Source organism: Haemorhous mexicanus, chromosome 12 (genome assembly GCF_027477595.1).
Source record: "Haemorhous mexicanus isolate bHaeMex1 chromosome 12, bHaeMex1.pri, whole genome shotgun sequence".
Lineage (NCBI taxonomy): Eukaryota > Metazoa > Chordata > Aves > Passeriformes > Fringillidae > Haemorhous > Haemorhous mexicanus.
The window spans coordinates 13,269,790-13,294,506 of NC_082352.1; the positions used below are offsets into that span (position 1 = coordinate 13,269,790).

The window sequence follows — 24,717 nt, forward strand, 5'->3', positions numbered from 1 at the left end:
AGTCTGGCAACATACAGACAACTGTTGTACCAGGAACTACCAATATTTTCATGTGAAGGAGAAATTGGAAAAGCACCATAGCAAAACGAAGTGTTTGAACCAATGTCACGCAAGAGGCCAGCCACGCACTGCACAGACAGACCGGCGGCTCAGCCCCACCACTGGACCGGATTCCTGTGAGAACCAAAAACCCCGCTTACTAAATGCGGTCAGCGTGGAACTTCCTCTGAGATGAGCCCAGCAGCAGCCCGGCAGGCTGGCAGAAGGTGCCGCAGGACGCGGTTGTACCGCACCTCTCGGCCGGCCCTGCACAGCCGCTCCCGGCGCATCCCTGAGGGCACACCTGCGGGAAGGGATCCCGCGGGCATCCGGCACGCAGCGAAAGGCTGCAGCGGATCGGCGCACCTCACGTGCTCCAGAACCAGAATCGCTGTACCAGCCTTAGCAGCGGTGAAAATGCACCATTGCCCTAGAAACGACCTCTGCCGTGCGCCACGACCGCGCCGGCCCCTCTCCTCTCCTCTCCTCGCCCAGCTAATGGCCCGCGTTACTCCCAGTGCTTACGAACATCGCCCTGCGATCGCACCCGGCCAAAGCGGCTCAGCTGCGGAGCCTGCAGCGCGCACGGCAGCGCAGGGCACGGCAGGGCTGCGGGGACACGGACCCCGGCACGGGGCAGGGCACGGCCAAGGCACGGCAGGGCTGCGGGGACACAGACCCCGGGACTGCCACCGCCCGCCTCGGCCGCGGGCCTGCGGCCGCCCGCCCGCCCTCACCTGCCCGAGGCGGGGCTCCCGCGGTGGGCAGGGCCGGCCGGAGCCGCTGGCCCCGGGCTCCGCCGCCGGCTCATGCGCAGCCGCCGGGGATGGCGCCGCGAGTGTTGCCGCTGCCCAGGCAGCACTCCTTCAACCCACCCACCGTCCCCAACCCCTTCGTGCACCCGGGCCGCCTCAGCGCCGGCGACAAGCTGCGGGTAAGGCTGGGGGGCGGGCGGGAGAGGCCGCGCTGCCCCGGGCTGGGATGCGCACGGGAGCGCGGCGGGCGCGGCTCTGAACCAGCGCTCCGTGCCGCGCCCGGGCCTCCGCGGGGCTGTCAGCAGGGAGGGCTGGGGGCACCGGTCGCGTTCGAGCCCCCTTGTCAGGGCAGAGCGCGGTGTGAGCAATCGAGGTTTGAAAGTGCCGCCGGCAGCCGGGGCTGCGGGGCCCGGCCTGCCCAGCACCGCCCGTGCCCAGCGCCGTGCGCGCAGGGGAGCGGAGCAGCCCCGGCTCTGGGTGACATCTACAGCTCCCGGCTTTGCCGGGAACAGGCTGCTAGTGACAACATTTCCTTCCCTGTACGGCACTGTTTGCTTCCTGATCTAACCTAGAGAGCAGATACACGGGGAAGTTATGTAAACGCTCAAAGATGCAAAGGGTGATCAGTATAAAAAAGTCGCAGTTTTTGAAATTAAGTTCTTCAGCCTTTCAGAGTGCTCAAGCTGCATGCTTGCTCAGTGCATACACAGGGGCTTCCCACTGCGTACACACTGACTTCAAACTTAAAACTTTAAACACAAGATTCAAAACAAGCTTTTGGAAATATTTGTGCAACCATTGCTGATAACACATCACTCCTAGAGAAAACAGCGGTCCTGTGTCAATAATAAGTATTACCCATCAGTCAGTCATGTCAAATGCCTCAGCTTTGCAGTTGTCAATTTCTCTCTGATATGAAAAGCTAAAATAGAGGATAACTTTTTCAGTCATGCTGTTTCAAATGCTCAGCTGTCATTAGGCTGATTTTAAGCCTGGGATGGGGAGGGGAGAGTAAATCTCTTGGCTCCATGTTGCAGAGTGTACAACAAAAAATGGTCCCCCATACTCCACTGGGTCACTGGCTGGTGTCACTGGGTGAATTGAATCAGGCCTCTGAGCTGAGTGCTGTCCCAGTATGACTTGTGTACAAGCACACACAAGACTTACAGGATACTCATACAACTAAAAAAGCTTTGATTCTTAAAAAATTCCTTAAAAATTAGCTGATGAACCAAACATTAATATATGATTGAGGACAATGAGGACATCAGTGTGTAGGTGAAATTACAGCATTTTCTGCTGATGTTTATAAATATCTGAAGCTGACATGCAACTAACTATTTTATGTTTCATATAAATCTTTATCAAGTTATAAACAATGTTTGCCCTGAAGATAGCATGGTAGAGGAAATGTGAGAAAGCTGGAAAACATTTTCAAGTCCTTTTATCCCCTATGTTTTACTAGCAGTCTGGAACACATTTCAAGTGCATCTGGATCAGTAGCTTTAGGCATGAACCCTGAAGAAACCAGTTTCTTAATGAGGTTCCAGAAAGGAACAGCTTTCTGTACTGCCTGTCCTTTCTGGAGGGTGCACAGACTACTTTCAAAAGCCTGCATTTTTAAGCTACTTGATAAAGCACCTGGAAGGAAAAGCACACATCTGGGTTAGGGCCTGGTGCTAGTGAGCTGAGGAGCAAAACAGTCACAGAATTGTAAAGCAGAAAAACACACAAGAGAATGTTTTTTGGATTGTGATTTGCTCCCTTCTGTTCTTTTCCCCCTATGGTGATAAGCACTGGGATACTTCCTACAGTGAACCTCTGCTCCTCTCTTGCTCAGCACTGCCAGTCAGACCTGCTGGGAATCAAGGCCTTACCAGACAGTGTTACTATAAACTTCAGAAAAGGGAAGTCTCCCTTCCTGTTCACATGAAGTGTTGTGTTTCTCCATTCTTGCATGTTAAGGATACTCTTGTTATGTCTCCTCATTGGTACTATTCCTTTGACATACACCAATACAGACATACCATTTCAAAACCCTCTTTCTTTGGGAGTCCCCAGCAGGATTTCCATGTGTTGGTGACCTTGCATGTAAAGGCTGCTGTGTGCCTGATGAATGGAGCTTGAAATGAGTCAGGGTAGCTGTTTGCATTTCATTCAGCTTCAAATATAAAAACAGCCAGACTGAAAAGTGAGTGAGAAGATTTTACAATTTCTTGCCAGTCCTTTTTAATAGTTTACAAGCCACCTTTTATTTGTCATTCTGTAAAATATGCAAAGCAAAGATCACTTGGGCTGTGCTAAGCATCTTCGTGTGCCAAACGATTTTTAACCACTTGTCAAATACTTCTGGTTTCCATCCTCTGACTGAAGTTGGCTGCAATTCATTGTTGAGCTTTTTCCTAGGTTTTAGTTCTTTTGCTCCTGATTGCTCACTTGCTGTCCTAACTTCTGAACTGCAAATCTAAAGCAGAAATCCTAGTTAAGTCATTACTGGATTCCAATTTATTCAGAAAAGATGCTCAGTGGACTTCTGCAGTGGTGAACTATGTAATACCACAACCAGCATGCTAAAAGCAGTATATTTGGAAGCAAGCAGCTGGGCTGCCTGGCAGAGCTGTGACATCCTCTGGGTGCTCATGGAACACTGTCTTGCCCTGTGTGTACTGCTGGAGGACAGTCCATCTGATCACAGCTTCAGATGTCAAAGTATAGCAGTGGGAGCTGGCCTTCACTCTGGTCCCCAGCCTGCTCTGCTGCTGCTTGTGAGATAACTTGACAGCAGCTACAGTTGAACAAAATTTTATATGGAATTCTGTGGCTTTCTGATAGACCTGCTTTTCCACTTTTAAGGTTCCTACCATCAGCAGAGGTATAACCCCATGTATTGATCAAAGATCAATCAGCTCTGGGAGCGGGACCTGGATTGCCAGCACTGCAGCAGTGACAGGATGTGCATTATTGCAGACACAGTAAACAGAAAGTACATGGGTGATTCAGTATGTGGGAAAAGGTTCTTTGGATGACTCAGAATAATTCTGTCTTGGTGATTACTGCACAGAAGCTGGAGCAGCTCTGATCCTACCGAGTAGTAACTACACTTGGTAGTTTTCTCTGTATTTTTTTCTCCTATGCTTTCCCTTTTCTAGTCTACTTTGACCTTCCTCTTTTCTGTCCTTTTCTTACCCTGCTCTGCAGCTGATGGAGCAGAAACCAACTCTGCCTCATTACACAGTGACCTAGAAAGCCAATAGTTTGCATCAGCAAATCAGTACCACCTGTGCATCTGCCTAAACTAGATTAATGAATTTATTAAAGTTTTGAAGGAGGGATTGTTTTGCTTTTGCTATTTCATCCTTTATCTTTCATTTTAGGTCAGTACATATATATTCTTTTTTTCATTAAGAAAAACATTATTCTAAGTCAAACCACACTGATTTATGCTTATGCTGCCCATTTTGGATAACTGACTGCAGCTGAAATGTTGAACTGGACTATAGGTCATAGTAAAAGAGGATGCATATAGAGAAAAAAAAAAACCCAAATCTAATTTTGGGAGACAAGCAAGGAGTCTTTGTTGGTTTCTCTTCCTAGCTGACTATTTCAGATTTGCCACAACTGACACCAGAGTGAGTGGGAGCAGTAGATCTCTAGGGTCAAACCTGTCATGCTCATTTCGGTGATCCAGAGCAGTCCTTTGCCTGTCTTCCATAAAGTTATGGTTAAAATTCCATAGCTACTTACACAGAAATGTTAAATAAAAGAAAAAAATAATCAGACCTAAATGTTCAGATCTCTCCTGGAAACACACTGTACAGCAGTGCTTGCAGAACATAAACATCAACACAGTGTACCTGCTTATCATGCTCATCTGAATTTACTCCGTGTATCCACTGTCATGTTTGGTCTGCTGCCACTGTGCCTGTGGTAACAGAAGCGGGTCCTGAAGGCCCCAAATTCATCTTAATCCTCATCAATGTCAGAGGGTTTAGGGCCAGATGGCAGAGCCTCTCCTGAATGGTGACAAGGGGAGGGTAAGAGGACATTACATGAAAATGGAAGGGATTTGGTGGGAGGGAAAGGACTGTGTTGGTGGAAGGAAAATTAGAAACAACTGACTATCAAAAAATTGGATAAAGTATGCACTAAGGTGCTTATTTCCAAATATACCACACTTGTTCCATTTTAAAGAAAGGAGGTAAATTAAAATCCACTGTGCTGTTAATAATCACAGCTCTAGGAGGTTGCAAACTTTTGTAAAGCTGACTTACAAAAAGCTTTGCTTTTTCTGTACAGTAAGAGGCCATTGTTAAAGAGCTGACTAGAAAGGTTGATTTTGAGAGAGGAACACTCTTGTTCCATTGTAGATTTTCTTAAAAACCAGTAAAACATAAAACGTAGTAAGCTCACAAGAATAAGTTAAACTCTCTTAACTCTCCTTCAGTAACTTCTCCCATACACTGGAACTGGTGGAGTTGTCAATCTGTGACACACTCTCAGATAAGTTCTGGGGGACTTGAAGAAAGGGCCCAAATAAATTTTTAAAAATCACTATGACAATTCTTTTGGGGTGTGTTTTGTTTTGTGCATAGGTTTGCACACAAACTGGTCCTCAGTGAGTGGCAGCAGAGCTGGATTAGTGCCAGAGGGAGTTGAGCCCTTTACTGGTTTCCCAGGAGTGCTGGGCTCTGACCTGCTCACACAGCTCACCTGCCTCCCAGCCCCAGCCTTGCTCAGTCTGCACAGTGCCTGTTGCACCATGAAGCCAACCTTCAGGATACAGTTCCTAACCAATGTGCTAGGGTAAAACAATTAAGAATTTCTTCCTGCCCTGCCCTGTACCAGAGCTGTCTGTGGTACAACATGGTGCCAACACACCTGTTTCCTGGAGCTATGCATGAAAACAGGCAAGCCCTCCTGTGGGAGGGCTGGGGATGATGTTTGAGGATTATTTGCAATCAGGGCATCTAAAACCTTGGCTTTGTTAAAGTCCCAGCTGGGGGAAATGACGTTGTGTTGTGAGTGCACAGCTCCCTGGAGCAGTAGTGAGGACCACTTGCAACAATGTTGTGACTCAACACAAGATTTGTCATTTGAAAGGGCAAGACTACAATTAGTCATCCTAAGGATCCCACTTCTAGATAGGCAGCAAGTGATAGAAAGCTCTGGAGTAGAGATATGTGTCAGCTGGGCAAACTCATCTGAACTGGTTGTGTGCTGCAGACCAGGTCCAAATATAAACTGGAGCCAGCAAACTTAGTTTACCCTCTGTCTCTAGCTACATCCAAGCCAAAAATGTAAATAGTCAGATACTCCAGTTCTTCCTGAAATGGGAACTCAGAAGTGAAAATGAAATACCATTAATTACTTCCCATAAGAGCACTGGAATCATTAAAGCTTTCCTTACTAAATCACAAAGCAATAATGGTAGTACTTTTAAATCGTTGTAAAGTAGCTACACAGATAGCAGAGTCCTTTCTGTTGATACCACTTCTTAAGATTTGCACCTCTTTTTTTCCAGACTGTTCTCCAGGGGATTATTTTGCTTCCCCTCCGTGCCATATGCATCACATTCATTTTACTGCTAGCTTGGCTGTCTGCATCAATTGCAACTTTCTGTCAGCCTGGAAGAGGATTTCTGCCACTGGAAGGATGGAGAAGGTGAAAAACTGACCAATATTTGTGAAAACTAAGCTTTTCTTTTCCTAATAACACAAAGCCAGGGTCAAAAGCTTTTTTTTCCTTTCACTCCTCCTTTTGATTAAAGAGGATTCCTCACTTCTACCCATTTATATGAAGCAAATTTTTAATAAGTGTATTTTACAAGAATCGTGGACCTTTTTAAATAAGCAGATTTTCAGTTGTTTTGAGGCTAAAAAATATATGTATAAAAACATCTATAGACTTTCTGTAAGCCAAGACTTACTTCAGTAATAATCCTGAAACAGGAATATTTGAGAAAATAAATTCATTAAGCAAGTATTTTGTAATGTGACATAAGCTGAGCTCCTGTGTAGCCTTTGTCATTTCTGCTATGGTATGATTCTTTAACAAAATTAGCTTTGACAGCTCCTCTCAGCTGCATTGCCCTTGAAGTGGTATTTCACAGCTGCTTCTGTGGGTTCTGGGTTTCAGTCACTCACTTCTGACCTCAAAGTACTGAAGTTCCCTTCTAGCCACGATGTAATGCAGCTGCAGGAGGAGGAGACACAGGAGGTGAATTCTAGCAAGACCAGAAGTTTAGGGAGAGTCCCATGAAGGGAATGTGTCCTCTCCTGTGGGAACATCTTCCACTAAGGAAACATTGTCATTTAATCTTATTTAAAACTGACAGTAAACAAACAGTATCAGTTACATCAATTCTTGTAGAGAGGACACTAAATCTGCTAATTACCCCACTCAAAACAGAGTTATGGTACAATGCCATGAAATATGCCATGAGAAATAGTGTACCTGGGAAGAGTCTGTACACTGCCTTATCTTCCATCAGGAAAAGGTGATGTCCCCTTCCCCACTTCCCTTCAGCCCTACATTCTGCTGCTGAGTAGCATTGCTACCCTGTGTGGGGCCCCATTGCTAGTTAGAACTGGGAAATCTGTTAGGGGCTTTTCTTTTGAAGTACAAAGTAAAAACTGACTGTAAACTGACAAGATTTTTGTGTTTCTGTTTCCAAGGAGGATGATCCAGACCACCCTCTCCAGCCTGACTCGCGCGGCGTACTTGGTGATGGGATTCCAGGTTAAAGTGAAAGGCAAGGTAGCGAGTCAGCCAGAAGCACCAATCTTTGTTGCAGCTCCTCATTCAAGCTTTTTTGATGGCATTATTTGTGCCCTGACTGGAATGCCATCAATAGTGTCTAGAGCAGAGAATTTGTCAACTCCAGTATTTGGCAGTAAGTATTTATGAAAAAACCTATGAGTTACAAATTAGCAACTCGACATTGGGCCAAAAATTTTATCTCCAGAAGTGATATAAGTGCGTCATCCAAAATCACTCCTAAGTGATTTTAAGCTCTGTCTTCCAAAGATACTGACAAATTATTTCCAGTGAAATTCCTATGACACATTATCTTTTTGAATTGGTAAGAAAGCCTAGAAATGATGCTGTTTCTTTTCAGGTATCATTTTGAACTTCTTTTATACTGAAAGTATGTTTTACAGCTGCTCAGGCTGCAAACTTTCTCTTTCATTCTTCCAGTACTAGCTCAAAAAATCTGTTCCACTGCTTTCTTTTAACAGTGTAGCCCACAAATGTGCGTGAAGGTTATTTCAAAACAGACCCAAACTGCAGTAGTCTGGAAAATACCATATTTATAAGATTAAACTTGCAGGAACTGTTATGGATTTTTTTAATGGGAGCAAGACCAGGAAAGAATAAAAGAGGAGTTACTCAAAAAGGAAATGCAGGGAATGGAAAAGATCAGATGAGTCATGCTTCTATTATTTTCTCCTCCTTCTGGCACAAAAAGAATCCCCATTTGCATTATTGCTAGAATCAGCTGTAGACTTTCTGCTGGCTATACAGTAACCCAGAACTAAACACAGTAGGCAACATAGCAAAGTGTTTTTGTAGAAAAGAAATGGACAGAGAATATATTGATTTTAGCTTAAAAGCACAGGACTGTGACAGAGAAGATAATTCTTTGCCAAGTTTCTCATCACAAAGATCCATATATTCTGATGTAGACTTCTGATGAAATGAGGGGTTTTTTTTCTGTAATTTATACTGAAGCTGTGCATGCTTAGTAACAGGAAAGGGAAGGCTAAAACTGCATTTTGGGTGCAGTCTGCCTAAGTTAGGCCTGAGTGTGGCCTGTGAGCAGACTCAGGTCACTCTTTTGAATTGTGGAAATGCTTAGTGAAAAATAGCAGCAATATTGTTAGAATGTGTTTGGGTGAATTTTGCATGTTCATACCTACTGTAAAGCTCCTCAGCTGGCAGGCTGGGTATGTCTTCTGTGTCTTATTTCCCATTTTGCAGAAAGAGAATAACAATACTCTTATCAATTTAGTCTGGAAGTTGTTTATGTGGAGTCTGTCTCCTAGTATGTAAATAACACGTTTTTGCTGTAAGGAAGCCTTGAACCCATGTGTTTTCTAAGCACTAGTATAAGGCAATTTCTTTAATCTGTTTCACAGCAATTTTAAGATCCCTCCAGCCTGTAGCAGTTTCTCGCCAGGACCCGGACTCGCGGAAGAACACGGTTGCTGAGATAACCAGGCGGGCATTGTCGAGGGGCCAGTGGCCACAGGTACCAAACACACCAGTGATTCTCTTCTTTCATGTATTCCTCTTCCCTGGTCATTGGGCATCACAAGTGACCAGCTGGATAGGATTCTTAAAATGTACAGAAATGGAGTCAGCTCTCAGGTATATGAAAGGGTTAAGAAGGGAAATATCTGGGGTCCAGAGGAGTTTTGTTGGGACAAATGGATCAGTTAAATCCTACCAGTACCAATTGCTGTTGCAAATGCAGGTGCTCTTGACTTTCTCTTTTCCCTTTTCAAGTCTTAACAGGCTGCCTTCAGTGCAGCAGGTGAATTGCACTGGTATGTGTGGATCAGTATTCTGAAGCTGGACCACAGAGCTGTGCTCACACCAGGTAGAGGATGAGCAGTTGATGAGATGGGTAACCCAGACTGTCCAAGATTAGTACAAACTACTTTAGCCCAAAACTTCAGTTTCTCACATAGAGTTTAGACAAGGTAGAAGAATTTTCCTTCACTTTTGTTCGACTGAGTGGCTTTTGAGGAAAATTGAGTGGAAGTGAAGATAATAAACTTCAGTAGGAGGTACCTGTGACAGCTAGACCTGCTGTTTACTGCTCTACTTTATAAACAGTCTCTAGAAACAGAGACCATTTAAGTAGGGAAGACCAACACCTTTTTTTTTTTGGAAGGCATTATAGAAAAATGTAGGAAGACCTAATTTTTTTTGTAATGGCATTATTTACACATTTCATACATTTTTACTTCATAAGTACCTTTCTAAAAGCTTTTTTAACATTTAGGGTACTTTGACTCATAAATGTATTTTTCTAACACAATTGCTCTAAATAATTTTGAGAGCCTCGTTATTTTTTGAAATTTTTCAGTTAAACATGCACATGCCAAATTTTTTTAATACTGGGTTTACAGACTACCCTGGTGCTTATGATTTCCTAAACACTTTTAGGTAAATGCCCCGGTAGACCTGATCTCTGCTGAAAGCAACATGGGGAGGAAAGGGAAATGGGCTCCTGCACCAGTGCTGCACTCGGGATGAAACCTAGATATGTATTGTGGCATAAATAGATTATGAGTCAAGTAATCTGGGAATCTCCAAGACTGAGTCAGCAGTACAACTGAGGGTGTCACTGGGTGATTCCTAGTCCTGTGCCCTGGCCACACTTTCTGATGACAGGATGTGTCATGGAGGACTGGCTGTAATTTGCTGTGTGCAGTTGCCTCTGTCATACCCTTGAACAGTGTGTGTCCCTTGGGTGTGACCTGCTGAGGCCTCTCTCACAGCTGGCCTTGATCTGTTCATTCAGACTGAAGTGGGAGCACACCTTGATCCAGACCATTTCGTGCTGGGGTGTTTTTAGAATGCTGCTTATGATCCTGTAGTTTTATGAAAAATACAAAGCTTGTGTTCCAGATGCAGTGTATCACACTGCAGTTGCCCATGCACTTCATGTACTATCTCAGACACTGATCCAGAAACCTTCTGGGTGCTGGTGTGTCTGAGTCACTGGGGTTCAGAGGTTGCTGTGGTGTGTAATGCCTTTGAAGCTCTGCCTCACAGCACATGCCTTCTCTGCCTTTTGCTGTGCTGCTCAAGCTGTGTTCTCATCACAGCTGGCATCTCACTGATAGCATCTTCGCCTGTACATGCCCAAGTACTTATGTACTTCCTTCAGCCCAAACTCCTCTATTTATACACCCAGCAACTCAATAAGGAACTGCTGTCAGAGGAACAATTTATTATTACCAACACTAAAATGACAAGTGAAACACTTCAAGCCTTTTCTACCATATTTTTGAACTGATAAAAGCCTTTTTCCATAACTCCTTTCTTGGAGAGCATTGGTTTCCAAGTCACAATGGACCAGGTTAATAATATTGTCAGCATCCTTCATTAATATGTTTGTTTCCTTTGGAAACAGTAATGATATTCTTGTAATACAGTAAACAGAGCTTGCATAAGGTCAGCCTGTGCATAACAGATATAATATAAGGTATAATCCTTTCATGAAATCTATGTGTGTGTATATATTTTTCTCTCTCTTTAAATCCAAGATACTGATTTTCCCAGAAGGCACCTGCACAAACCGATCCTGCCTGATCACATTTAAACAAGGTGAGAGATTTTATCCCGTTGTTGGGAAAAAATATGTGATACTAATTTGCTAGTTGTAGTAAGGACTGAACTTGTGAAGGTACATCATCCACAACAGCTCTGTTGTAATCTCTTACATTATTAAAGTTTCAGTGGCACTAAACCCACTCTTTTATACTAGTCAGCTTACTTCTCTGCTTTGTGCTGTTGTGTAGGATGCAAAATATCTGTCACATGTATGGATAGTTAGTTGAGGGACTTTTCTGGGTACAGTTTTCATCTAATTTATTTACTCAGAAACTCAACTAGGATTGTTATGAGATGAATGTATGAACTTAAATGATGTTCTTTTATCTCAGCTAACAGTTGGGCTATCTTAGATTCCTGTAAATTTTGCCATGCAAGACTAAGCAGCCAAGTTACAAAATGTCTTTGCATAGCACTTAGCAAGCCAAGACAACAAATCATTTTTAACAGAGAAACATACTTCATTGCACCAATGATCATTAGATTGTTGTGCTGCCCCTCAGTTAAGAAAGGAGAGCACCACGACTTTAACTGTTTTGCAGTGTCTTGGGTGAAGTGTTAAAAACCATCACTGCGTGGCCAGATCCATATCACTTGTGATGATCAGACCACAGAGTGATTCAGGAAATGCTCAGAAGCCTTGTGAGCATCTCATCCTTTGAAATTAATGCCCATCAGTGGGGAAATAATGCACAGAAAATGAGTTTGAACTGCCCAGAGATCTTAAGCAGCTTTCTCCTTGAGATGGAGCCAAACCAAACCCTTTTCTGTCCCAATATCTTGCTGATTGTACTGCTGATTTAAAAACAAATAAAAAACCAAAAACCCAAGTTACAAGATACATAAACCCCGAATCAAACAGCAAACAAAAAACTGAAGTAGAACACTTCTCGTTTTCCTTGTGTTTTTAAAAATATCTCTTTCCAGGTGCTGTTGTCTGAAATAGATCACTTAAAGCTCCCAATTGCTGTATTAAGCTTAGTTTAACAATTAGTTCTGATTTGTGCTGCAGGTGCCTTTGTTCCACAAGTCCCTGTCCAGCCTGTGTTACTCCGATACCCCAACAAGCTGGTGAGCAGAACTCTCTTCTGTTACTAATAACACAGAAGGCAAAAGCCTGACTTAAGTGAAACCTACAGTAAATACTTTGCATTGTCACTGAAGGATATATTGTCCTGAGCTTTAGCATTGCTAAAGCTAAGCTAAGCAGCCAGGCTTCCCAAGTGTCACCACGGTGTAGTTGCTATTCTGACTGTGAAAAATTACTGCTGGGCTTCTTAGCTAAAGGGGGGAGGCAGGAAAGTGTTGTGGAGGAAGTTGGAAACTTCCTGCAGTGGCACAGAGCCTGTACTTTGAAGTCTAAAATGGACACAACTTCCCTATTAGTCATCATTTTCTGGTTAACCTCAAGATAGCCTTTCTGCAAAAGGACTTGTAAAGTTTCTGAGCAGAAGCAAAGCTGAGCCATGCAGTACATGCAACACCCCTCCTCAGGAGAGCAGCTTTGCAGATGTTCTTTTCGTGCAGCGTTCCTTGTGCTGTTCCACTTTACTCTGCCTGTGAGGCTGGGACCTTTTCAACTTTTTTAAAATTACCTGGTCATCCAACAAATCCAGGAAAGACAAAACTTTGACTTCCTAATGTTTTGTTAGGATTAAAAATATGGTTGTTATTGTTATTTGCAAAGACTCCTTTGTGTAATCCTTTTACAAATGAATGTCAAAAGTGAACCACTCAAGGGGATTGGTATCTCATTTCACTGATAAGATTTAAGGATCTGCCAGTACACACTGTAAAAATAATGTATAAGAAGTAATAAACATAGAGAGAGAAATTAAAAAAAAATCAAAGAAAAAGCATGATAAATTATGCAGAAATATCCTTAACAACTAAATGAGACATATTTATGAGAATGCCTCTCTAAAGGGACTGGTAAGGCCCACTGACAAAGTCTTAAACATTTTTATTTTCTCTGCTTTTGTTGTTTAGATCAAAGTGATTGATCTACAATATCTAACTAACAATAAATGTTATTCCCAGTTGTTTATAAAAGTCTGCCATGCTTGTTTCCAATTTTTTAAGGCAAGGAATCCTATTTGCCTTTACACCTTTATTTATTTTTACTGAAAGCCTATAAAAACATCATCCAGTTTTACTAAACTTATGCCTGTTTTAAATTGTAACTTATCTGCTCACTAGCTTTCATCTGGTTTTGTCATCCATGTCTGTGTTTTATTTTTTCCTCAGGATACTGTGACCTGGACATGGCAGGGCTATTCATTGTAAGTTTCTTAATCCTGCTGAAAATTACATACAGAATTTTTTCCCCTGTTGCTAAAGTCTGCCAAACAGATTCCACTAAGCCAAGACACATGTTCTTCTAGGTCTGTGTTTATGAGGGGGAAATATCAGGGATAATGCTGTCATGCAGTAGATTTCATATCTGAATGGCTAGAGAAAGGGTTAGCAAAGGAAAGTATTATTTCCAGTTCCACCACTCTTTTTTTTTTTTAAATTTTCTCCCGTTTCACACATTAAATTAGAACAAAAGAAAGAAAAGTATTAAAGAACCTTCACAACTGCACTGAAAATATGTCTGGAAAATACTTTTCACTTTACAAACATTCATTAAAATGTGCATTTTCAGAACCCACACACCACATTTTCATGTGGAATATTGTCTCTAAGTACAGTAGTCCTGATATACTAGCATTTGTAAGGCAGCTAATTTTGAAACACATCTGGACTAGTGGAGAAGATCATAAGCACCTTTTAAGCTATCTTTGTAAATATATATATATATGTGTGTATATATACACACACACTTTTTTATATATATAATCCTAACATCTGCACACTTAGACAATGGACATGATAAAAATGTCCATTTCAGTTTCCCAAGGGTTTTTCCTGTTTCTACTATTGCTGATACATTTATCAGCTTACTGAGACTAATGAACATTGCAATTTCAGTGCATACTACAGATTTCCTCCATGGAGGATTTACACTGAAAGATTAAAACAGAGCTGTACCTTCACTTATGATAGATGGAGTAGGAGCAGGCAAAGGAAGAATTAAATCAGAGTTATTCCCATGGGAGGGAGGAGGCTGCCCATTCACTCAGAATGGAGAAATGCTCTGAGCCTGGTGGCTGGATGGTGGAGGCTCGAATCAAAACTTGTGAGCAAGCTTAGCAAAATCATGAGGAGAGAAGGGATGGATGGAGAAGAACCCATAGATTCTTAGCAAAACTAACTGGAACCAGGAGAAGAATATTCCCTGCACAAACATGTAGATCACAAAATGCAAAACTGTCTCGCTCTTTGTAAAACTTCCTGGACATTGTGGCCAGGACGGGACAGTACTGGTCTCCTCAGAAACCTCCTGACACAGTTCCTGCTTTCACTTACTACTTATTCCTTACTTTGTGCCTTGCTGGAAGGAATACCTGATGTTATGTGTTTGAAAATCAAGCATTAAGAGTGGACTTGTGCAGGAGATAGACAGAATCCCATAGGTTTTCTTGCCTTTTCCCTTTTCTTTTCTATTTTGTCTAAAACAAGAACAGAGAAAGACTGCTTGAAAGTTTTCTATTAAAATATACCTGCTGTAAAGATCAAATGTGCATTTCTGCTTAAAAATCACAGTGAAAAGAGCAAGTCAGAAGTAGAAGTGACTATGCTTATCCTCTTTAGCAGTTTCTTCCTCCCCAGAGCTTATCTGTTGATCCTAAAATTTTTGACTTTTTAAAAAAGCACTGATGGTCCTGACCATACTGGCACTTCATTAACACTTCTGTGTAAATGTTACTGTAATTTGAAAAGTGGCTAGCAAATACTAACAAATCCAGTTCTGCATAAGGAAGTTACTGGTTCTATTTTGCAGCTGAGAGAATAAAAGATAAAGTGAAGCTTCTTCTCAGAATCGAAGCTCTTAAAGTTTAAAATGCAGTGTCCATGGACATCCTTAAAGAGAGGGAGGTGTTTTACTGGCCAGAGGGCTGTGCAGAGTTGTAAATGTACATGAAAGCAGATGACAAGTTGCCTGCCCTGTGAGCAAGCAGGAGCTATATACAGAAGCCCTGTTAGAAAAAATGTGAAAAGTAACTTTCTGGGAAACTTCACTGCAAGGTACTTAAAAACCTTGCCTAATACTGGCTTTGGTTTTTTGTGCTTTAAAACGTTTAATCTACTGACATGCAAATTCTTTTGTTTTAAATAAGTAAAATTTCTTTTTCTTCCTCTTTGCTTGCAGTAAAGAGCTGTGCATAATGACATTGTGTCAGATCTTCACAAGAATAGAAGTTGAGGTAAGAATGGGAAATCTTTTTGTATTAAGATTTAGCAACCAGGGAATTTCTGCTTTAATATAAATGCATTCTTCACATTATTAGTTATTTTTAGTGAAAAACAAACAAATGTCTCAGAAACAAGAACAAGCATCATAGTAATAGATTTAATGTTTGTCCATATGTATGTATCATACTGATGAGTTTCTAAGACAGCTGCCAGAAATGACTTTATTTGTAGAGCATTATTAAATCATTGTTAATTATCACCACATGGATTCTAGAGATATTAAAACTAAGAATTAACATACATTCTTTCAAAGGTAACAGCTTCTTTTTCCCACCTCTCCATTTCTCTGATCCCTTCAAAGTAACCTTCTCTTCCTCACCATCTCCCCAGACTGGACTCTTGTAGATTTCTACAACTCAGAGCTCATTCAAGTGCTTGTGCTGAGCCTCATATAAGGGACCAGTTCCCTTGATCATTAAATCCACTGCACAGCACAGGGACAGATGAATGGCAACTGAAACAACATCCACACTGCTTCATGTGAGCACCCACACTCTAACTGCTCCCTGCCAAAGAGCAGCTTTCAAAACACATTCCTTACCAGACCACAAAGGATTTTCAGTGTGGACCAAGTTTGTTTAGGAGCCTGAGGAAGGGGAGAAAATGACACATTTTGCTGTTTGTCTGCAAAACACAGAATTTAGCAGAGTCCAAAGCTTTGTGAACACAAGCAGTGTTATTACTGCTAACAATTGGCAATCCAGCCTGTGTTGTGGAACAATGAAATTCATTTTAAGGGAGCATCTTGTTACTGTATAGTGCATGCATTAGACACATTTTATTATTAGGAGATAATTCTCCTAATAATTTTGTTTGGTGGGGCACAGCTATGTGATTTATATACATGGGTGCAAGGAGCATTTAGTGCAGCCCTTCCAGTAGAAAAAGAGCATCATTTTCCCTGCTTCAGAACAGAACTCAAACTTGTTTTTTAAGAAATAAATCTCATTTAGTTTCAGTTCCAAGAGATGAAACTGAAACATGAAAAAATTTGCAGCTTTCACAGCAGCATGTGTCCCTAAAATGAAACTAATTTCTTAGTGTCAGTGCAAAAGCCTTTCAGTTTCTAAAAAGAGAAGAGACACTTTTTCCTGTGGAAGGTGGAACTCCAGCTCCTCTTTTTAGAAATGGTCATTTCTGTTGCTGTCCTATCCTGTGTGCAAGTAGCCTCTCCACTCCCACCAGTCTTGGAGTGCCTCTACCTGCTGTGCAGGAGCAGTGATGGGCTCCAGGGCTGTGTGCCCATGTCCAGTCCAGCTCTAACACACTGGGATATTGCACATGAAACTGAGCCTGGCAGTGAGTTTTAGGGCTGCAAAAAATACAGCAATTGGCAAATTCTGTAAGAAGAGGAACTAAGTCACAAGCAGATCAGAGAAATAATTTTGCTGCTGAAAGAGGGTGAAGAATTTTCTTGCAGGACTGAATTTGACTGGGAAGATGTACTTGCCATTCTCCAGCAGGTAAGCAGCTGAGGTGTGAGATCATGCAGCCACTGCAGGAGGTCAAGAAACCAAATTCTTGCTCCTCAGCTGTTGTTTCTGGCAAACAGGTTTTATGGATAATTGTAGGGGGTTTTTTTGAAGGGGATGAAGGTGATGTTTAAGCTGCCAGGAATTTACCTCAGCCTCAAGTGAAGTCATGAGCACTTTCAAAGCCGTGACCATGTTTGCGTAGATAAACCCAGAGTTATGACTTCATCTCACCCAGGGACGTCAGAGGTTGCTGAGTGCCTGTGCTTTCTCAGTTTAAGAGTTATGTGACTTTTGAAGGGGAGTTGTAATAACCAGGGACCTATTCCAGACCTTGAGCAAAGCTGGCAACTGCTTACAGAAGGAATGAAATCTCAAATATTCCTGTGAACAGTTGGACCTCTCCTTTCCTTACAGGGGAGACAACTTCTAATTATAAAAAGAAAAGTTTTATGGTTATTTGTCAGATAACCAATTCCATAAACTCACTGGTTTTAATCATAAAGAGAAAACATTCCTTAAAAACAAACTTTAAATGGCTGTTCAGGACAAACTATGATTATATGGGACAGTTAGCACTGTGATAATGCATCACCAGCACCTGCAGTATAACTAAAGCAACAGACTGGCACATAATTAACAACTTTCTTCCAATGAACCATGGGCAACACTTTATTTTGGAATCTTTATATTCTAGGAATTAAGGGCAGGGTGCAGAGCAGCAGAAGTCAGATAAATGATAACCACAGCTGAGAAAAGGCACAGTAAACAGAGCTTCACTGTCTGCTTCATTGTAGGCTGAAGTAGGAAGAGCAAAGCACTCCTCCCCACACACCACTTTGCAAACAGGTGCTGGTTCATGCCACAATAGATAATAGTTCATCCAGAGGCTATTTTGGTGAAAAGGTGCTTCCAAGTTCTTACATAATAATACTGAGTCCTCAACAGTAAACGTGTTTCCATTGAGATAGCTGGGGTGTTTCCTAGGTGTGGTGGGAGAGGGGGTTGTTTGGATTGTTTACCTTCTGCTTGGAGTTCCAAAATTGTATCCAGTTAGTGTGCTATTTACAACTCAGACCTATGATTCCTTAATGCTTTTGTCAGGGTGGAAAACTTATCAGTCACATGCTGACAGATACAAGGTATGAGATGGGACTGCAGTGTGTATTTAACATTGAAACTCTCACACACGCTAGTCTAATATATAATATCACTGAGAAGGATCTTTGAAAAGATGTGTGCAGTATTTCAAGCTCACATTGTTACCAGTACAGCATTTAATCTTCTAACTATTATGCTTTCCTTCTTTGGAGGTTTGATTGTACATATTAAAGAAACTTCTACCAATCCTTAAGTTTTGCAGTAAACCTCCTTTGTGTGGGGAGGGCAGAAGAGCTGAGCAGTTTCTGAGGTGGCTGAGACCTCTAGTGCCCATTCTTCTCATTGCATGGCTGATGTTTTTCTCCACTTCTCCTGCACTCAAACAAAAATAAGGAATTGCTCATGTTCCCAATGAAGTGGTAACTATTGAATTGATTGGATAACTCATCCCTTTCAGTTTCTGCCTGTTCATGTTCCTACTGAGGAAGAAAAGAACGATCCAATTCTTTTTGCCAACAGAGTCCGACAAACCATGGCAAAGTAAGTAATTAATCATCAATAAAACCTCTGAGAACTGTTCTTTTATATCCAGCAATTCCACATATAGCCTAACCATAAAGTACAATTTAATCAAGTCCCAGGTACTATACATAGGAATTGCTCTAGATTTTCTCTGAGGTGTCAAAATCCTATACTAGATTACCCTGATTGTTTTTAAATGGAACATAAAAAAGATATACATTGGAACATAGTATATCTTTATATCAAGTTCAATTCATAGAAAACTGGAATAAAATGATCTCTCCTTGTTTGGCAAGGAGAAGTGAGTGGTGGTTTGTTCTCCAGCATTACTGGGCTGCATTTACAAGACTGTAAATCTTAAAAGCTCATGGTGCTGCCATAACGTAGTTTCACAGTGTGGTTTCACAGTTTCTTGAAATGGTGTGTATTGCTTTGTCCTACTTGCAGCAGTGCAAGAATGAATTACCATTTTTTTACATATCAGAGAAGGGAAACTGCCTACAAAAAGTTATTTTCATATATAAGAAATTTATTTTGCTTTTCCTTAATTTTATTTCAGTGCTTTGAATGTGCCAATCACTGATCACACTTTTGAAGATTGCAGACTGATGATTTCAGCAGGACAGTTGACTTTACCCATGGAAGCTGGGCTGGTGGAGTTCACCAAAATTAGCAAGAAACTCAAGTAAGGGAAGTTTTATTGCTTGGTAGCATAATTACTAAAGTGCTGTGAGTGTTGATGGCCACCTGCCAAAGGTTAAATAACCAGACTACAGACTTGGCCATGTGCAACATAGTGTATTTAAGGATACAACTTACATAAATTACAAGAAATCAGAGATGAGGAAAATCCCAATAAGGACTAATCCTGAGTAATTTTTGTTGCCAGCATTGCCAGAGAAAAGATTGTTCTCACCGAAGGGTGAGAAAAGTAGAGCAGTGCCTTTTTGAAGCACTCCATGGTAATCTTGGTGGAAATTTCAATTGCTTTAGTGGTGAGGCACTGACAGCTTGTGGCAGGAAATAAAAAGCCTTCTTTCCAGACTGAAACTTCAGCTTACTGTTCTCAGTTTTACTGTGCAGCCATGTGTCACTAGTGATGTCAGTTTTTACTGTCTGGATACAGTGGAATTTGAGGACTGAGCCATGTAACCATACTCCATTAAATAACCTGGCATGGCTGTGGTGAAATCTGAATTTGTCCAATAAATCTTGACTTTTTATTAAGTGCTATATATCCATTTATAGAATTCCATCTGGAATAGTTACATGGCAATCCTGATTATTCTTACTGAGGTGCAGTGGTTTATTTTGCAGAAATCTGACAGTTCTGAGGCTCTAGCAATACTGGTGTTTGGGTAGAGAGCTTGCTAGTAGAGCTGAGACCTGCTCCCTCTGTCAAGGAAATACCCTGGAGCATGATGCAGTGAAATACTGCTACACCTGAATTTATGGTAATGAAAAGCTGTCTGCTGGAGCAGCCTAGTAATTGGACAGACAATTCCAGGTTTGAGAAGTTATTCTGTGGAAGTCTGACATACCCAAGTATAGAACTGCCTGCTTTTTATATTAGTAACCAGAGGGCAGTAGTCCTTAATTAGTGATTTAAAGTAAAATATCTGGTCTGAAGCACAGCATTAGAAATGCTGTACACACATGCCCTGTTTGGCAGTTTTTCATCTTTGAGCACTGTAATAACTCCTACTGAAATTCCATCTGTCCCAGAACTGCTGTATAGAAATATCTCCTCTCTCTCATGTTCACATAGCCTAAAATGGAATCATGTCAGAGAGCAGCTGGATACTTTTGCTGCTATTGCAAGTGCTTCCAAAGGGGGAAGAATTGGAATTGAGGAGTTTGCTGAGTACTTGAAGCTGCCTATTTCAGATGTCCTCAAAGAGCTGTTTCTACTTTTTGACAGGGTGAGTAATTGGTTAAATGACTTGTTGACAATATTTTGTTAGACATCACCTACCAAAACTATATTTATTATAATTCATTATGTCCAGCTTAGTAAATGCTTCTTGGTTAAGAGTTTCTGCAGGCAAGGTAGGTGACTCTTAATGGTTTTTTTCATAAGTTTCAGTGGAGAAAATATTCATTAGTTTCTGCCTTGTGAGATGGCAACCATCCCTTGGATCAAGTTGCTGCACCAATATCAGACAATAATCTTCATGCTGGTAATAGCTGAATATTTTATTTGGCCAACTGCAGATTTTGATCTTATGTACATTTTGATAGCTTAGTTAGCTGTTGCAAATAATTAGATCATTTAAGGCAGAGTGAAGCTAACTGGAGTGCTCACTGGAACACTGCTGTGGTCCTGCTGTGCTTGTCAATGGTGCTGTTAGACTTTACAGGGACTCCTCTTGCTTCTCTCCATCAGTAAAGGGGATTGGGTGTTAACATGATCATTTAGGCTTTACCCCTAGTCAGTGCTAATCTCTCCAATTTTCTTCTTCTCTCTGAGGATGACAAAAATGGCTGCATTTCTCTCTGTACCAGAAGTATGAATGACTAGAGCAGAGATGGAATTAACCTTACTTCTAGGCCTCCACATGTGCTGCAGTGCACACAGCCTGTTGTCCTGCAAGTGCCTGTGTACTGGAGGTTCTCTCTTACCATAAAAGCTTTCCCAGCTCACCATCACTCTTCCTGATCAGTTGGCCTTAGCAGTACACCTGTCCTTGGGAGGCCATGGAATATGCTGATTAAAACTGTTTCAGGATTTTTCCACATAAAAAGTTTTTACAAGCTCTAAAATAGGAAAGAGTCAAACGTATTTCCTGAACTGCTGAATGCCTTAAAGCTCTAGCAGAGCTAGGTACTCATCCTTTTGTCATTCCTGCCTCCCCATTTTGGACCATTGGCTCCTGAGGCGTGTAGTCTGAGTCCTGAAGCACAGTACCTACATCAGAAATGTGCAGTGGCAACCAGAGTAATTAAGGGCAATCATACTCTTATCTTATACTTTCTTTATATGAGGCAACATCAATGACTAGAACTAGTAAAGTAATGCTCAATTCACTAAAATTTTGAGGGAATAAAAGATTGTGAAAACAAAGAAGTGCAAGGCTGCATTCACCTTTAAGGGGATTAGCACAACTGAGGAACAGTCAGGCTCATCTTACAGGGCTGGTTTCAAATTGCTTCAGGTATGAGCACAAGCATTCTGAGACTTCTGCTTTGTGGGTTTCAACCTTGTTATTTTTTTCTCTAAAATGGTTCCTCAAATCACATAAACATAACAATGCAAAGAAGAAAAGAAATAGAGGCGTATCAACACCTGACAGAAACTAGTGAGACGTAACTGGCAGCCAGAAACATGCACAGACATGGTGAACTCTAAGCATGCAGATAAGCTGTGTTCTACCCACGCCCAAGTCAGACACAAAACAGCTTCAGAGAGCTACAGAACACTGGATCTCCGAGTAACTCACTTCAGAAAACCTTCACGATGTTCCTTGCTAAAGCTTTGCTGAGTGGAGGAAGTGGAGGAAGAGGTAGCAGTCATGGAGGAAGCCTTGCACGTGGCCTTGGAGGGCTCCTGACAGGAGGTGGAGGTGCAGGGAATATTGGAGGACTTGTTGGAGGTCTCGTCAACCTTATAAGTGAAGCTGCAGCTCAGTATAATCCAGAGCCACCTCCACCTCCTCGCAATCATTTTACAAATGTGGAACCTCAGGAGAGTGATGAGATCAGACAGTTTCGTCGCCTGTTTGCCCAGCTGGCTGGAGATGATATGGAAGTGTGTGCCACCGAGCTAAGGGACATCCTGAACAAAGTCCTTTCCAGACACCAAGACTTGAAGGCGGACGGCTTCAGCTTGGACACCTGCCGTAGCATGGTCGCCGTCATGGACAGCGACACGAGCGGCAAGCTGGGCTTCGAGGAGTTCAAGTACCTGTGGAACAACGTCAAGAAGTGGCAAGGTGTGTACAAGCAGTATGACACTGATCAGTCAGGCACTGTTGGGAGAGCCCAGCTGCCCGACGCCCTGAGGGCTGCGGGGTTCCAGCTGAATGAGCAGCTGTGCTGGGTGATCGTGCGCAGGTACGCCGCCGAGGACGGCAGCATGGATTTCAACAGCTTCATCAGCTGCCTGGTGCGCCTGGACAGCATGTTCAGGGCCTTCAAGTCCCTGGACCAGGATGGAAGTGGCCACATCAGGGTGACCATTGAAGACTGGCTGCAGCTGACCATGTATTCATGAAGGCTTGGCAAAGAAGTGGCTTTGTGTGGAAGATACACCTGGAGGACTGCACTCCTCTGCTGCACTGCTGTGGTCTTTGCCTTTAGTCTTTCTAAGGCAGATGTAGCTAGCAGTAGATGGCTCAGTTTCAAGTGTAGTGATTCCTCTTGTGCATGCACTAGTCTGCTTTTCTGAGGGGTTTGTGTAGGTTGTTGATGAGGCAGTTGCTTAAGTTCAGAAAATTCTAAACTCTAAGGTTAGGGAATATGTTGGAAGGATCAAAGTTAGTTACTGTTTCATGTAAAGTGGCTTGTATATTAGTATAACTATTACATAAAAAAGCTCCTAAGTTTGTTGTTGATGTTGCTGTTCTGATTTGTCAGCAGTCACTAAGCTGGAATAAAGGCTGTTTGCCTGAAGGCAGTCACTGGTAGAGTCTTGTGCAGTTATTTCTAACAAGGGGAGCAACCTTAGAGTTGCAATAACTGTAATGATCAGTGAACTTACATAATCATTCAATTTGCTTTTTACTTCTGCTTTTTCATGCTTGGCTGCTGAAGCAAAATCTCAGTTCTGCTGTCACTTCTATCTGGTGGCCAGGACAAAATTGAAGACTTATATGAGGCTACTTCTGCAATGATCTCCTTCCTACAGTTCCATGAACTAGTCTTTTCTCTCCTTCAAGCCTAAACATAGTTATAAAGCAAACAACTTAAAATATTACATTTATATTTAGAGAAACTTGAAATAATGATGCAGTCACATAGCACACAGCCAAAGTCAACCTTTGGCTATCTGAGTGAAATTTTATCAGAGTGCAGCATCCCACTCAAGGAAGTTATGGAGTTATGGCTAAGATGTCAACTTCTGAGTAAAAAAATAAAAGGAATAACATGAACTGTCAAAAGTGCATTTCTTTGAATTAAGGATTGCATTGTTGATCAAAACAGCTCTTGCTCAAGGCAGATTTTCTTGGCAAGGCTCTGCTGCTTTAAACAAAAATTATCTTGGGTGTGTGCAAGCTGTCTGGAATGTGAAAAGAGGAGTTAAATCGGCAGCCTGGCACTAGAGGCAGTCTCCAGATGTGAGAAAGAGCCTCTCTCAAATGCCCCTGCCCTTCCCCAGGGACACAGCAGCGACTCGGTGAGAAATGCCTCCCAATAACTGCAGGCCATCTACATGTTAATGGGGTATTGTGGAGTGGATTGGTTTGGTTTGGTCTGTAAATTTCCATAGCTTTGATTTCTAAATATTGCACTTACACTTGGCAAATAGTATTTTTCAAATTGATGAGACACCCTCCCTGGTATACTTGCAGAAACCTTTTACTTGAAACTAACTTACAATTTGTGCCCAGACTTTTTTCCTCCTGCACTTTGTTTAATAGCAAACAGAAAAATATTCATACTATCCCAGAGAGAAGAGGCCTGTTCCTTCCTAATGGCATTCAGCCTCCCTCCAGTTCTTCAGTGGAAAAGCACTCAGTTATCCATTGTGCCACATAGTGCCATTTGGGCTCTGAGTAATAGAAAAGTGAGCAGGAGGTAAAGTGTGATAACCTCCTCTAAAGTATTGATGCAGTAGTACTTTAAGCTTTATACTGCATCTGGCTTGCAGTCCCTGTGCAAAGCTAAATATACTTATGGCAGTGCAACTTTCTTGTTTTCCAAAGTCTAAGATACACTATATAACTATATATACTATACAATTACAAAACCCCAGTTACCACAGCATGCTGTAGGGAAAATAGTAGCAGAAAGCTGGCTTCCTTAAAGAAAATAAGAGTTGTTAAGGTTGCATTATGTTTTGATTGCTTTGTGTAGCATAACTACAAATAGCCAAATTCTGATGTTCTACTTCCATGTAGAGAACTGGAGCTTAGCTCACACGTTGCTTCCTTCCAATATTCTTGGGTACATAGGCTGCAAAC

At 42.0% G+C, this 24,717-nt stretch overlaps 2 protein-coding genes across 2 annotated transcripts in view; both read left to right on the forward strand.

The window, feature by feature from the left end:
• Positions 1–818: 818 nt before the first annotated feature.
• The window catches only part of LPCAT2 (lysophosphatidylcholine acyltransferase 2), a 28,142-nt gene continuing 4,243 nt past the window's right edge, over positions 819–24,717 (forward strand). The window contains exons 1-11 of the mRNA XM_059857121.1: positions 819–973; positions 6,316–6,455; positions 7,469–7,686; positions 8,933–9,045; positions 11,075–11,135; positions 12,154–12,212; positions 13,389–13,423; positions 15,397–15,451; positions 18,531–18,613; positions 19,155–19,280; positions 20,364–20,517. Coding sequence (XP_059713104.1) covers positions 866–973; positions 6,316–6,455; positions 7,469–7,686; positions 8,933–9,045; positions 11,075–11,135; positions 12,154–12,212; positions 13,389–13,423; positions 15,397–15,451; positions 18,531–18,613; positions 19,155–19,280; positions 20,364–20,517 — 1,152 coding nt within the window. The 5' untranslated portion in view covers positions 819–865. The remainder of the gene's footprint in view (positions 974–6,315; positions 6,456–7,468; positions 7,687–8,932; positions 9,046–11,074; positions 11,136–12,153; positions 12,213–13,388; positions 13,424–15,396; positions 15,452–18,530; positions 18,614–19,154; positions 19,281–20,363; positions 20,518–24,717) is intronic.
• On the forward strand, positions 21,942–23,214 carry CAPNS2 (calpain small subunit 2). Its single transcript, XM_059857122.1, has one exon. The coding sequence runs from the start codon at positions 22,053–22,055 to the stop codon at positions 22,806–22,808; it is 756 nt and encodes a 251-aa protein (XP_059713105.1). The 5' UTR covers positions 21,942–22,052; the 3' UTR covers positions 22,809–23,214.